Raw genomic sequence first — 16,135 nt, 5'->3', positions numbered from 1 at the left:
CTTAAGAATGCTAAATTAAAAGTTTTTAGTAACACTATTTTAATACACCACTAGCTTATGGAAAAAATAATAATAATTTCAGTCTGAAATAAATATTCTACTTATCATCAGTCCCACTGGAGCAGGTATAAAGGTAGCAGGTTAAACACAAACAACTTGCTAACTCTCGTAAATGTGAACACTCTTGCATCTACATATCATTCAGAAGGAAAACATGAGCAGTAAATACTATTTATTTTTGAGGTGGCTGTAGTATAAGTTTCAGTTCAGTTTGGGGACGTTTTTTCACACACAAAAAAAAAAAGAGGACACCACAGACAAAAATGCATAGATGAGACTCACAAGACACCTGCATAGAGAATATACTGAAAAAAAACAAAAAAGCAGTGTTTAAAGAAGTCCTAAAGTAGATGGCACAGAGCACAGCACAAACAAAGCACCACCAAAAAAAAAAAAAAAGAAAAAAAAAGCTTTGTTTACCATTTCTGCAAGATGAACCAAAAAGAACATTCAGAGTTACTGAAATACCCAAGATCAAGGAACTATTTTGCCTTACCTAAAGCAACATAACTAATAGAAGCTGTTATCATTTAAGTAAATATCAAAAGAGCAGAGAACATCCTCTCTGATAAACTCAAGTACACAGAATAATTTTAGAGTGGGGAGGAAAAAAGGACTGACAGTCTGACTTGAACACACACACACGGTCTCCAGAGTAAGGAACTTCAGAGACTTGCTTTTTCAATTCAAACTATACTGTACTCTTGGGTATCTTGTTCTGGTCTTTCTTGGTGTCTGTTCTAAAACCCAAGAAACCACCTGAACTAATGCAGTGACACCAATGTTCCTGACAGCAATTAACATCAGCATCATCCCTAAAAATCACTCAGATATACTGAGGAGCCGCAAGAAGAAAAAGCATTCAGCCTTAATGAAGAAACTCAGAGTTTCTCATCTTTTTTGAAGCAGGTAAAAATTCTCAAATACGGCTTTTCAGAGGAAACAGATGCCATACTCATATAAGTAAACTTCTGGGTGACTTCTTTACTCATTGAGGATCCTTTCCACACAGTTCAGCAGCAAACCTCTAGTCAAAGCAGCAATGCATGTAAATGCAGTAATTACTATCCAAGGCAATGTACGTCTTGCAACAATAAAGCAGCCATACTAATTCAACTGCTGCTATGATCTTCAGGTCTCACATCCTGCTCTAACGCAATTAGTCTACAAAGAACTAATTACCCTAATCGAGCAATCACAGTTTCACTGACATCTTACTTCCTCTAACAGCTATAAACACCACTGGGTGAAGATAGCACCAAATTAGTTTTCTGTATCACTGTTTACAATGCAGTTTGAGTTGATTATGTTTACAACATTCCCTAAATACTTAGTTTACTACCAGCAACTACGTACTTACACAGAACTACTCGTACCACAATAGTTTTAATACTTATGGGTCTTTGATGATAAAAGGGTCAAAAATCTTCCACTGTTAGTAACAGCTGTGTTTTGTAGCCTTTGTAAAAGAACAAGCTGTTTACTTCTACTTTAGGTTCCAGAGCCCTTCCCAACAACAATTTTCAATAGGTAGGAATAGCAAGGGAAATGCTGGTTATATACTGGATGGTGTAGAGAATAAAGCAGTTTTTTGTGCTCAGCTAGCTAGAGTGGACTGTCTAATCTGTATCACTCAAAGTTTTAAAAACAAGCTAGACAAACTTCTACTAGAGTGACACTTAACACTGCCTCTGAGCAAGAAGATGGAAAAAACTACTGCTCGAGAATCTTTCCAATCCTATTTGCATGTGATTTTCTGATCACAATCACTATCCATTCAGTAGTATTTTATCATCGTGTTGGGGACTAACTTATTGGCAACTCACCAAGCAAACCAGGGGTTTACACTTTCAAATTCAGTGATCAGTCCATAAGGAGTACAATGAACAGAAAGACAAATAAATCAGAGAATGAATCCAAGAATGAATTCACTCTTTGGTTTATCTGGAATTCTTACTTAAATTCTGAAATTCTTCTTTATTTCAGCTGATCATTAAAGAACTCGGGAAAAAAAAAAATACAGTGTATCTAAATGAGTCAAGTTTATCCAGTAAAAACAATTTTACATCTGTACTACAGTTTAACATCACTTATTTATACTTGCCTGACTTTTGGCACCATCATTCGGTGTTGCACCATTAGCGTGTGGCAGATTGATGCCATCAAGGTAAAGACCTCTTCACTAGCTGAATCTCTCCAAACCATATTCAACAGGGTATTTGTCTGCTGCTTTGTGTCCAATTTCTTTAGACATTCCTCAGTTATGTACTGAATTGATATTCTCCCATCACCCTACAAACATATCAAAGAAAAATGTGAAGTATTTTTAAAGATTAAGCATCCCCCTTTAAAAAACATATATACTTCAGAATTTTACTAGAATATGAAGATTTATTGTATGATAATACAACACGAGCATATCTGTATATCCTAGTAGTGTTCTTGAAAGTGTCATACCTACGAGCCAATTTAAATCCCTAGGAGGCAAGTGTTGGATTGGAGTGTCAATCTTTTCACTCAAACCAGTGGAAAAGATTCCCTTTAATGTAAGCATGCTCTTCAACACTCAGATACAATAAAGCAAGATCCTTTACTGGCATAAAATATTCAAATAGTCATCTCTTCCCCACTGACATCATCCAGCATTGGACATGAAATACAGAAAAGGATGGCTAGAGTAAGTTCCTTTACAAACAGTATTTTCATAAAATCCATGGGTTAACAAACTTCTGGCTGACTAATACACACATTAAGCTAGTAAAAAGAAGTATGCAAAGAGAAATCCTGTCTCCTTTTTTTTTTTCTTCTTTGTGTTCGTTTTGTTTTTTAACTTCCTTTCTCTATCCAATCCAACGCAGCAAACCATACTCTGGCTCAATGAAGTATAAAAGTTATTCAAGTTCTTTTGTTGTTTCTGTTTTTTGTTTGGTTCTTTCTTTGTTTCAAGTAAGATGGACATTCATGAAAATATGGCAAAAAAATTAAAGACCCACAAAAAAAAACACAGAAAAGAGAAAAAATACACTACAACAAATAGTATTACATATTGAAGTTTCCTCAGAGCAAACAAAGTCATCCACACAGATGTTTGTTTTTCCTTATTTCGTTTTGATGAACCCTAAACATGGTGTATTACACACACTCCACAAGAAAAGACTTCACACTGCATTCATCCTCTGAATGTCAGTATATATTGGGAAATTATATAAAGGCCATCAATTGGTGAATTTAGATGTCTCCAACTCTGGTTGTTCAAAGCCTTGATCTGAGCATTAGGAAATTAGAGTTAGCATGGGTTCATTTTACTAATGAATATTTTACAATATTTTTAAACTACAGTGAAGAGTCATATTTATGCTACTCTCTATCATTATTATAGAAAGTAGGTATTTGGGCTTTGAAAGAAGTGCATATATTTCAAAGCAGAGCTAATTCTACAGGGTAAATACCATGGCTGAACATAATTTTCTCATTTCCATAAGAAAAAATGAGAAAGGTCATATTGGCATGTTTCATGATATCTTAGTGTCACCACTAGGATAAAGAATGAGAGGAATACAGTCTCCATAAAATACAAAATTAAGACAGGTCAGCTGAAACTTTAAAAAAACAGAAAACAAGCTCTATCCTTCAAGAAGCCACACTGCCTGTACTAGAAGATTTCTTATTATTTTCTTATTATATTAAAAAAAATACAAAAACCTTTATTAATTATTATTAATTTTATTTGATTACTGTGAGCAACCATCTACTTTTAAGAAATAAACATGCTTCCTGCTACAGCTAACTGGAAGAATACTGGACTTAGAGTGATCATGTTTTTGCCTGTAGTTACTACTACTATAAACCAATCTAATTGAAGGAAATTCAGTACTGCTTACTGGTGTAGTTGTCATTTTGCTGATCTCTTCATCCTCATCTTCAGAATCACTGGTTGCATCCTGGCAATTTGTACCAGCACTAGACACAGGCAGCTGAGAGAGGAAAGTCTGGAGTACCCTCAAATATACAAGTAGTCCTTCCTCTGAAAGGGATCCTATACCGAATATATTGAAATAAAACATAGTTAGCCAGACCATGCTATATTATAATTTACTTGAATACGTGACCAAAACCACATGATGCTAAAGCCTAACAATTAATGGCATATTTTGCTAAAAAGGGTAAAAATGGCTAATAAATAAAGCAGATGTCTCAAACGCTTGTATCCACAAACTTTTTTTTTTTTTTTTTTTTTTGCTAAGCAACGAACTATGTTATGGAAATACGTAACACACTAACTCAAATATGAAAAAACAATGAATAGGCCATTTAGCTTTCTCACCCAAATACGTTTCTCCGACTGTTAACACAAAGTAAAAAAGCCATGGGGCTCGATCACTTTTTCTCAAGCATCCATTTTCTGCTAATAATAGTGCATTCAGAAACAGTTCGTAAGGGAAAACGGTCTGCACATCAGCAAGCGCTGGAATGATGAAGTGGAATATCTGATCTGTAAAAGGTGCTGCCACAAACTCCTCTGTGAAGGCTGCAAAAATCTGTTGCCTAAAATGAAGAAAAGATGTCTTCATAGAAAGCACAGGCAGTATGTCTTACAAGTACGTTGCAGTATGTCGTACAAGTACATCCACGGAATGACTGATCAATTTTGCAAGTTTGAACACATTCATCAAGAAGACTGCAAAGAGACATTCCATAAATTCTGTACCAGTAAACTGAATTTCTCAGGTTTCTCAAAAAGGCACTTCCTATTACATCCTTTCCTGATGATCTTATATGTAATTTTAGCCTTTAAACTTCCAATGAACTCATGGAAAACTACTCTGAAATTAAATTTGTCACTTACCTTGAAATAAAAAATTAACAAAAAATTCCTGTTTTTTTTCCCTAAAAATATAAAATAAAAAATACTGTAACAAAAAACATCACACGCAATACAGACAGTTTCATTTTAGTTCTGTCTTTCCATATACCAGACTCTTTTTTTTTTTTTCCACTTGCCTTTGGCTGCATCCTTATTCTCAAATACATTTTGCACACTTGCCTTCCTATATAAATCATTACTAGTGCAAATAAATCACATTGCAAGAAAAGCTAGACACTTATAAACTGTGAAACTTTGACAGTAAAAAGTATGTGAATAGCTGGTATTATTCTTACCTTGCACCTTCTGGACAGGAGCTATACGTAAAGTGCAATGGTTTCAGAACATTCTCCAGAAGTATTTTTGCAATAGGGACTCGAGAAACATCCGAATACTCAATACTCGATGGAAGCTTATTGTTAATTAACAAATAAAGCGACCTGTAGTAGCCTGCAAAAAAAAAAAAAAAAAAAAGTTGTGGTTTTAAAATACGGTATTACTTCTTTTCTTTATGAAACAACATATACTTAGCATTTATAACTTTAAGGAATTCATTGCTATGAAAAGTGTTATAAGACATTTTTCAAGAGTCCAAAAGTCACATTCACATAACTAAAAGGAGGTATGAGCAATATCTTTGAAAACATCTCTGAATAAAATCATAGATAACCACATTCAGAGTCAGTTTGACTTTCAAAAACCAACCAATTCTGCTGATGAAGTTTAAAGTGATTGATTTATTTTTTATTTTAAAACAATGACCAAACCATGGCATCTTACAGCTAAGAATCTTGTTGCCAGAATATCTCAATTCTGCAAACATCTTGCTTTAGGAGACTGAAGGAAACAATTACCGTTCCAAAACAGGAATCTCTCAGACAGTAATAAAATGTATTACCACCCAAGCTATAAAGATTTATACAGAGGGTAATCTGTCTTGCTGTCAGAAATCTGTTTTTGTCTCACTACAGTACAAATGGAATCACGTGACTTCATTTTTCTTAATCCAACTTCCTCTTGTTCAATGAACTCCTAAATTAAGACAAGTTCCACTACTACAGGAACCACCATACATAAGTGGTATTTCTCATTCAGAGACTGAGTTCCCTTTGTCTGGGACTGTCTACCTTGACATATAATGCAACAAATGGAAGTCCCGTAAGGAATGACTTAGCAATGCTGGTAAAGTGCATATGGAAGACAAATTATATGCAAAATCATATATTAATAAAAGCTATCTTCCTGATTCTTTGCAACTTAACCATCCTAAATAATGACTTACGATAATGATAAAAAAGACTGTACATTGGCATTTGCACACAAATGATTCTTTCTGTTTTAGTGATAAACGATTAAAAAGCTGAATTGTTTTTTTTTTTTACTAAAATTTATCATTTAATATATTGGTAAACCCTCGTATCAGTTGTAAGAATGGAATATTATACTAAAAGAACAAATATAAAAGTATTTGGAAAGATACTGTTAATACAGTAAACAATAAGATAAACACAAGTACTTCTGTAGTACTAATTATGCCTACACAATTAAAATAAAAGTGCTACAGTCTAAGTCACTTTTTGTCCATAGTAACTTCAATGTGTAGTAGTTGTACACACCCTTAGTAACAGGATAAGATAGCCTTGTCCTACTGAATATATTTTAAAGCCTACAAATACAGAATTATTACAAAAATTAATTAACAAATTGGAAAGTGCACTTTTTATATTTAATACCAATGAAGATGCTTATTTTATACTGGTTTCGTAATTTCTACCAGTCTTGCAAATGCAAACAACATCAGAAAAGCAAATAACTTTTTTCACACATCCCCAGAGTAATAAAGTTTTTTCAAGACAAAAAATAATTTAGGTGATAACGACACAATTCATTAACTTCCAGTATGTTTGCACAGGTGTAACTGATTGCCACTCAGCAAACAGTTTTGCAGATGATGCCACAAAGGAAATAAAAGCTGGGTCATCACCTCTTTGCTAAAGTGTCTCTATCTAGTGTTAGCAGGATGAAAAATCAATGCCAATGTACTATAATTATCATTAGCAGTTACAGAGAACACTACTGTAAAAGAATACACAAGGTTTACATAACTAACACTCAGAGCTGCTAGGAAGCGTCTGCACATGTGAATCCCAAACATACACGCATGCAAGCAGCTACCAGAATAAAGTTTTGTTAGGTAATATCCATTCTCAAACTCAAACAATGGAATATTGAATTTATAAATAGAAAGTCCAAAGAAATCAACCAGTAATTTCTCAAGCAACGATCCCATTACAAGCGATATATCCACTTAACGTATGGGTTAGTAAATGCAGCATTTGATTTATTAATTACGTTTTGCCTTTACCACAACATGGTCTCCAGGTATTACACATTCTTTTCAATTCCAGATCATTTCTGAGAACTTCTAGTTCCTAGCTACTCACCTTTTTGAATCATGTAGTGCAAAATTTGTTCAATTAGTGATGTCACGTAGCTGACATCTTGTAAAGCAGGCAAATACGTATTCTCAGATGAAAATACCTCAAGCATTCTCATAGGAAGTGCAACATTCAGACTGTCATCATTGCAATTTTGCAACAGCCTATGAATGAAATGAAATTGAAATTATTTACCAAGAGATTTCTCTTATTTCACCACAGAGACTTGCACATTGATTGACAAATAAACCTACAGAAACTTTTTAAATTCATCTTAAAGTAACTTATCTCTACTTGGTTTCCAAGTCTTTTCAATAATTGCATCTTTTTCTTGCATTGTTACAATAATAATTCCTGATTTCACAGTTTCTATGCATATTGTGCTTTCTTTAAATTCTATAAAATTCTTTATTTCAGTGGCTTGAAAGTTTGGAAGTCTGCTGCACTGACTGGAAGCACAGATGTTGGAACATGTCCAACAAAACATGTTGGAAAAACATGTGTTACTACCCATATTAAAAATGAAGTCAGGAAAGCCCCAGAGCAGTATGGGCTGGGAAACAACACAGGGAAACATCGTATGTTTAACTGAAGCAGCATGCCTTTGATTACAGACTTAAGTATTAAAAATACAACCATCCCCAACCTTTTAGCAAATTGCTTATGGAACAACTACCAGTAACCACAGAAATGGTGATGATTCAGAGACTGTTTAGAATTACAATGATTTGTTACAGTGAGGTACATACAGGCATGCTTACCCTAACAATGCCCTTTCTCTCCTAGCCATCTACAAATACAGGATGTAACAGTAAAAATGATTTTGATATCACAGCCAAGACATTTCACTAAATGGCATAAAGATACTCTGACCAGAAGAACCTTTTGGCAGATGTAACTGTCATCAAGCTACTTTTTTCTTTTGTTAAGGTGTCATATACTTTCACGTTTTTCATTAACATATCATCAAAAGTTAGAACTTCTCATGAATGTTAAAAATAAAAATAAGAAATATTTTTAAAAATAAAGAAAGGGCACTCTAAATAATATTAGTCTCAAAGTAGAACATCCAAAGCATATCCCTGAATAATAATTTAACTCTGATGGTAACTTCCAATCACTGTCAGTCCCCAAGAAAACCTTCTGGTTTCAACAAAAACTTATAATGATACTGATACACGCAACACTTGAGAATACACTTAAAGTCTATCAATAGGCAGAGCAGCCCTTAAACACATGCTGCATATGAACCTGAGAGTTAATGGACTTCAAGAACATTGTTTTTAAACAGGAAAAAGTATCACTTTAATGGTCTGCATATATGGTTTACATAAACCTCTCCTTAAGTAAATTTACTTGTAATACTTCACTTGCTGCAAAAAAGGAAGAAACAAGTGTCCAGTGTAATTCCTGAAAACTTCTTAGACAGTAGCATATAGAAAAAAAAAATTACCTGCAACACAGCCCCAACAGTCTTTTTATTTGGAATAAGCACGTAAGTCTGTCTGGACTATCCAATTGCTTAACAAACTGAGAACTCTGTTTAATTAAATTCTGACACATCCATATCTGGGAAAAGATACACACAAGTTTACTGTTTATTACAACTAACTGTGTTTTTTATTCCAACATATAACTGTATTTCAGTCCTGTTGTATCAAGCATAGAAACAGTAGTTGTATGTAGCGCGCATATATATATATATATATATATATATATATATATATATATATATATATATATATATATATATATATATATATATATCTATCTACATTCCTTATAATTACAAAACTTATATTAAATTGTTCATAAATGTATGCAATAATGCTTTTGGAGAACTTACAAAACACAAAATAAGACACACGTTTTCAGTTACAGAAAAAAATAGCGATTTGTTAAACAACATAAAACACGTAAGTTATTATTAAACTCCCAAGAGTAACACTGAAATATATTTACAACTAACTCTTTCAACAAGTTTCTCCGTTAAGAAAAACACCTTAGAAATTACCAGACAGGTAGAAGAAAAAAGTTGTTAAAAAATGTAACTAATTTATTGAATTGTGGATTACACAGGAGGATTCTTCATGACTCAGACTGTGTATGTGTGCATGTGTACACAAATATAAAATCTAATTTTAAGTTATTCTGTCTAAACAAAGAACAAAGGAGTACAGGCCAACAGAATACAGAACTTCTAAATGAATTTATTGAAGTGGTCAAAGCTGTTTCTGCATCCCTTCTAAACCTTCCAAGTGAAAGAATATTTTAAAAGTATATGAAAAAAGTCTACTACCAATCAAAATCTTTAACAGTACTCACCAGACGCTTAGAATCCTCGTTCTGTCTATAGAAAAAGAGTAGCTGACGAACTAAAAGGGTCAAATCAGCTCCATTAGCGGTGGAAAATGTTCCTCCAGACTGGGCCAAGTTAGCACAGCGATCAAATTCACTTCTTTGGATAGAGTACTTTGAAATAAAATAACATTAATATATCAATAATGGTTATGAAGTTATATAGGGATGCAAAACTTTAAAAAACTGATTTCAGTTTCCCATCCTAAGAGGTAGCAAAGTAATTAAGAGCATGCAGCACATATTCATTAACAGATCAAAGCATACACACAGAAGCACAGTCAAAGCCATGTTTGCCTTCTGTAATTCAAAGGTACACCTGGCAACAGATTTTTTTACTTTTCAAGTAAAGAACATTACATCAAATATTTTCAACTAGTTTACTCAATAAATACTAGCAAATTTAAACAGAATAACCAATCCAGCAAAAAGAATCTTTTGACTCAGGCTACCACCTTAGCCTCACACACATGCATACACACAAAGCTTCACTGGCATGTGAAAGCTGCAAGGGTGTAAGTGTTTTCATACACACTGTAAACATAGAACAAAAATATGTAATCCCACTGAAGTCAGCTGTCATAAAAGTGCTCTGCATTCATCTACTAAGAAGATGAGGCTCATTGGAAGATATGAAGAGGAAAACTTGTGTTCTGTTAGGTCACAAAATACTCAAAAACCAAAGATCTCTCAATGGATTTTTTTTTTTTTTTTTCTTTTTACTAGAAAGCCTCTCTTCCAGCAAAACTGTTTTGCATTTTTCTCAATAAATAAATGAATACTTACTTGATGTTTTCTGTCTCTGTACCCCCTTACAAATGACTGGATTATTATTGCATTTTTCAGCCTCCGCCTTTCTTCCTGAAAAAAGGAAAAGAAAAAAAAAAGAATAAATCAAAAATCAGCACTAGAACCAACTCCATTTTCTACACTTTTATCAGATTTATTTGTATTCAAATTTAATGAAAATTAAGCACTGAAGTTCAGCAGCCAACACATATACTGGGGAGAAAGTTTTGTCTGGCTTTAAGTTTGCACTATGTCATACAAAATAATTTTTAATACTCAGTAAGTACATAATACTATTCAAAAAACACATTTAATTTTTATTAGACAAAGTCTTAATACTACAATGTTGAAGCAATGACCAAATTCAATAATACTACTCATCTTTCTGCACAGAGCAGCTGACCTTGAAGTCCCACTTATTCATTTCCATTCAAGTAATATACCAGCATTAAGAGCCTGGTACAGTTTGGATGTAGGGAAAAAAATAACAACAAAAAATAACAGAATAAATAACAGAAAAAAAGTTATTTGGTGAGAATACTGCTGTCAGAAGGAAAATTAAGCTTAATGCCTAACTGCACTTTATGGTATAAGAATTCCTGCTCGCTCCTTCAAACAAGTCATATGAAGTACATAACTTTATGAAGTCTTCCTCATTAGCTAGAAAGAGTAGTTAAAATCATCCCTTTAAGATGACTCACTTTGAGGAACTGAAAGCCAGTTTGCTTCATGTACTATTGAAAGAGCACACCACGTATCTCCTGACAACACCCCCAGTGTATCCGATCACAATAAAAATCTACGGGAAGTGGCTACTGTAATTAGGTTTCTAACAATGTCCATTTAGTTTCTTAGAAGATGAAAAGGGAAGCGAATAAATACTTGCTCATCAAACCTAACACTACAAAGCAGTTGGTGAACTTTCCAAAACACTTTAATTAAACTTATAAACTCAAAACCCTTGACTTCTCATTTTATTGGGAAAAAAAAAAGACATCCAAATTTTATGGACAAGAACTTGAACAGAACTGACCAGAGAAACACCAAGATCCATTTCTGAATTACCATCCAATGTCTATTTTACTTTTCCTGGAAACCTCAGTTCCCCAGTCAACTAATCTGAATAAGCTTGAAAGAGCCTGTTACCTCCAGAGCCTGAACCAAAGATTAAAATTTGATACGCCAGAGGATATTCTTCCTCTCTGAAGTTTCTAACAGAGACAATACAAAGTATGGGGGAAAGCAGGAGAGAGTTTCAGTTACAGACAGGCTGTCTCTTCATAACCATAATGTAATGCTTGACTAAAAGATAGACACCTTCTCATTTTCTCTAGTCACAGGCTTTGTCCTAGCACACAGAACTGTGATTTAGTGACCCAGTGTTTAAGGTCACTGCTAAGGTTCTGCTACAGACGTTTTTTTTAAAGCCACAACTACCTTTATTATCAGAAGAGTCATCCTTTAAAAATAATAACAGTAATAATAATCTCTTCTCTGCACAAACTCTTCATTCATTTTGTGAGTGACTGGTATGTGCCAAAGATGACCGTATGTGTACGCATACATGTATGTACACATACAGATACATGGCACTGCATCGCCTTTGCACCAGACAGAACTGAACAACTGAATGGGTTATTTTGATAGTTGGCAAAATGGTTTTGAAGCACAACAATCTTTTTGCACTTGTTAAGGTCTCAGTGATCGTAAGTGTGATTTGTAACAGCATTTTTAAATAACTGGAAAAATCCTAGCAATTTTGTACTTAAACTTGGTCCATATTTGTACATCTAGGTTGGAGAGAAAAAAGCAGTAATTGTCTGCAGAAAAGGATGAGCCCCCACAGAACCTGTCTTTAATCTAGCAAGGGTCAAACATCTTGAAAGGGGTAAACATTCTGTTTTCCTGATTAGCATGAAAACTAGACAGTTATATTTTTAAAATCATTTCTTAAGACCAGAAATGATTTCTCCTCATACCAGAAAAGGAAAGAAAGATAAAATGAATGTATTCACTTCCATGCAATAGTACTAAATTGTTTTTAGATTGCCACCTATCACTGAATCACAGAACAGCCCGGGTTGGAAGGGGCAAATTCACTAAGGTGTTACGTTTCAAAACTGCTACTTTTCCTTTCAGTGTGTATTTCCTCCTTTGCTTTGTTCCAGACTGAATTATCTATGCTAGTAACATACATCACAAGTCAGTATTAAGATTTCCTAGACTCACACATCAGCCTCACAATTGCCTCTCAATTATTTGCTGATTTCAAAGCACTTTATGATGCATTCAAACCCTTTACAGATCTGAGACGCAAACTGGGGACGTGGTTTATGGAAGGTCATCCTGGAAACCACAGCCAAAACAGGTGTAGAAGGCAGTCTGCCAAGACCAATTCATACTAACAGATTATGGGCATGGCAAAGACACACAATTTACTAACCAAACACCTAGCTTTTCTCAACAAAGATTAGATAAACGAGCATCATAATAAAAGGAAAAATTCCCTTCGCACCCAGTGCATACTTAATTACCTTCTTTTGAGATGAAAATCGCTTCTGGGAAGAACCATAAAAGCAGCCAGTTTTGTCACTTCTAGTATATTGGAAGACTACATAGTACTCACAAACTGAAACAAAGCGTTCCTGAACTAAGTACAACTGCAGTGGAATAAAGTACTTTGGGCTGCAAATGTTATCACATCAAAGAAAAATCCAGTGCGCATGCAAATGCTTACAGTCTACTTTACCTCTCGTTTTCGCCTTTCTTCCTGAGTGCGATGCAGGAGAGAAGCCTTTTCCTCCTAGAAAGCAAAAAGAAAGACACTATTACACCTTCATCCAAACACGATTTAAAATTGTTCATGATATTTAATCTACACATTTGGGGAACAAAAGTTGACTGTTAACCATTTTCTGCACACAGCCTCCCAGAAGCCTGGTGACAGAGGTTACGTAAAAAGGGACAGGCAGGCAATAGCCAAACGGACTGTCCAGGCTTGTGTTCTCAGCATCCCAATAACCTAGGCAAACAAAATTCATTTACAAATGGGGAAGCTGAAGCATCCTAGGGTCCCAATCCCACCAGGTACTTCTAAATGTTTAGCATTTTCCCTGCTCAGAGTGTAAACTATTGGCCCAGGTATGCACAGCAAGTTGTGGCACGCTCGAGGTAATCCCACACTGTTCCGAAGCTCTACGCTTTGTCTAACCTGCAAAAAGCGTTAAACACGTATTTACTTCTTTTCTCACAACTTGTCCAGAAAGGTTGTCAAAATAGACTCATATAATAAATGTGATGTGTTTTTTTTCTTTAAAAACGTTGAACTCTACATGAAGTTAAAGCTACAAGCTGAAACTTTCAGGAGAACGCTCTCTCCAACAAAGGAAAAGAAAACACAACTGAAGTATTCACGAAGCCTCTGAAGGACACCACCAGTATAAGAGCAAACCTGTGCATTAGCATTTAAGCCACAACCTTAGATTTGTGCACATAAGTTACAAAATACAAACAATGTTTTATTTGCAAGAATCTCTTATGGGGTGGATCTGTGTTGTTTCCTGTGAAATACACAAAATAATTCTTTTTGGATGCAGGGTTTTCAGCTCCCACTGTACAAAGTAACATTTGAAAGTACCCTGGCACCTTTCTAAGTCCAGTCTAAGACCATATATTTTAGGAAACTACTTTTTTTTTTTTTTCCTTCTACTACAAAAATAACAACTCACATTTTCTTATGGCATTCTTAGTCTAGAGAAGTTAAGAAATAATATACCCCCAAGCTGAAGATGTATTGCATCTAAATACATAAAAATAAAGCTAAATTTGGCAAACAAGCGTTTTAAAAATATTTAACCACTTCTAAAACAACTGCACTGCAATATTTCCTGTGCCTATAGGCAGATAGAAGAACTGAAGGCAAAGCTCTGCACTGCTTTTCTCAAGACACAAAGGAAGTAAGGAGGTCACGATTCTCCAAATTTCTTAGGATAGAAAATACTTTAGCACAGAGCACCAAGGAGAAGAAAAAACATAGATGCAACAAAAGAATTTCAAACTAGATTTGTATTTCACATCATTTACTGGAGCAAGCACAAAGGAAAAAATCCCACAAGAAGGTTAACCATCTTTTCCTCTAAAAACAGTATTTTACAGCCAAAGAGACCACTAAATACAGCTACTGCCCTCTAAATACAAGTTTTTTTCCAGGCGTTAAACACAGTGAAAACAAATTGTACCAAAATCCGTATATAAGACAACACATTTCAAGCAACAGGAAAGGGGTTGGATCTGCCTGGAAACAAGTTTCTGCCATCACTCAAAAAGAAGACTAAATAATGTTCTAAACTAAGAAATACCCAAGAGACAACCTAAAATGTCAAGGCTTTTTTTTATATAGATTACTTCTTTTCCAACAGCAGATGCCCAATACATTGTACAAGTTAGTAAAACGTTGCTAGAAATGTTTAGTAATTATCTCAGTGACACTTCTTCAGCAATCCTGGAGCCCTTCATCCTGCAGGCAGAGGCAGTTGAGAGCATTTCTGATTAGAAGCAATGGTGCTAAGTTTCTCCTTCCGATTCAGAGCCCATTAACAACAACAAAAAGCAACAAAACACAAAGAAAATAAAAGACAATTTACAACATGAGTGGAGAAGGGAATGATATGAAAAAGAGACGAACACAATAAATGCAAGTGATTGATAGAAAAAGGTAAATAAATGGCATGGGAGCTTACCAGAATCAAATAACCTAATGTATTTGGGTACAGAGAGATATAAGAGGGCAGCCACCCCTCACTTAGTGTATCACCAGCTGTGTACTGGGATCTTACTGAAGTGACCACTTCTTAAATTAATCCACTTCAAAAAGAACACACTACAAATTCTAGTCGATGTCACAAACTTGCTTTGAGTATTTGAAAGATAAACACCATCTTGTTAAATTAGGTATAAGAGAGGAACTGCCTTAAGACAACAAACAAAATATTCAGGTAAGTATCACCTAACGTAAAAGAAATGATTACAGGTCAAATAATTCTGTTCTTGTGCAGGTGGCACACAAAGAGAACAGAAACAAAGGAATGCAATCATAAGTATGGCCAAAGACTGTATTCAAATTCAACGCAAGAAATGCATTTTAAACAATGATATCTCCTTGAGAGCTACTTGTGTATTCAACACAATTCCAATACCTCATTTCAGAAACTAAGAAAAAACAGTATAAATATGCAATCAAGAAGAAACCTGCTGGGGGAAAGAGATGACAGGAACTATGAAATTATTTTCTTCACCTACAAATGGGATTCTATCAAACTTCTTAAAGACAGCTTACTGCAGATTCATCTCCGAAATCTTCCCTGTCTAGACTCTCAATAAACAGACTGGTGAAAAAGAGCTGAACTCAGTAGCTCTGCATAACCCAGAAGACGCCCAGTCTCTGTGGCTGGTTGTCAACACCACAGATCTGCAGCCCCGCTACTGGAAGTGCTGCACATCTGACAGCTCCCACCTACACGGCGGACACAACTGCTGCCAGCTGCGGAACAGCGTTACACCACCTCTTGTCCTAGCCCCTGCCACAGCTATGGACAGCATGAGACCATGTTACAGTAGCTTCCATAGA

General features: G+C 34.9%; 1 protein-coding gene across 1 annotated transcript in view; it reads right to left on the bottom strand.

Moving 5' to 3' along the window:
• UBE3C (ubiquitin protein ligase E3C) overlaps positions 1 to 16,135 on the bottom strand; it is a 76,558-nt gene that overhangs the window by 53,168 nt on the left and 7,255 nt on the right. Inside the window, exons 2-10 of the mRNA XM_082753235.1 lie at positions 13,259 to 13,312; positions 10,507 to 10,581; positions 9,688 to 9,834; positions 8,816 to 8,931; positions 7,369 to 7,526; positions 5,221 to 5,374; positions 4,385 to 4,605; positions 3,942 to 4,096; positions 2,165 to 2,352 (exon numbers count right to left, since the gene is read on the bottom strand). Of these exons, the coding sequence (XP_082609361.1) occupies positions 2,165 to 2,352; positions 3,942 to 4,096; positions 4,385 to 4,605; positions 5,221 to 5,374; positions 7,369 to 7,526; positions 8,816 to 8,931; positions 9,688 to 9,834; positions 10,507 to 10,581; positions 13,259 to 13,312 (1,268 nt within the window). The remainder of the gene's footprint in view (positions 1 to 2,164; positions 2,353 to 3,941; positions 4,097 to 4,384; positions 4,606 to 5,220; positions 5,375 to 7,368; positions 7,527 to 8,815; positions 8,932 to 9,687; positions 9,835 to 10,506; positions 10,582 to 13,258; positions 13,313 to 16,135) is intronic.

This window comes from Aythya marila, assembly GCF_965140915.1.
Source record: "Aythya marila genome assembly, chromosome: 2".
Taxonomy (NCBI): domain Eukaryota; kingdom Metazoa; phylum Chordata; class Aves; order Anseriformes; family Anatidae; genus Aythya; species Aythya marila.
The sequence above is the reverse complement of the archived record's forward strand: the minus strand, read 5'-3'. Positions and strand labels throughout refer to the sequence as shown.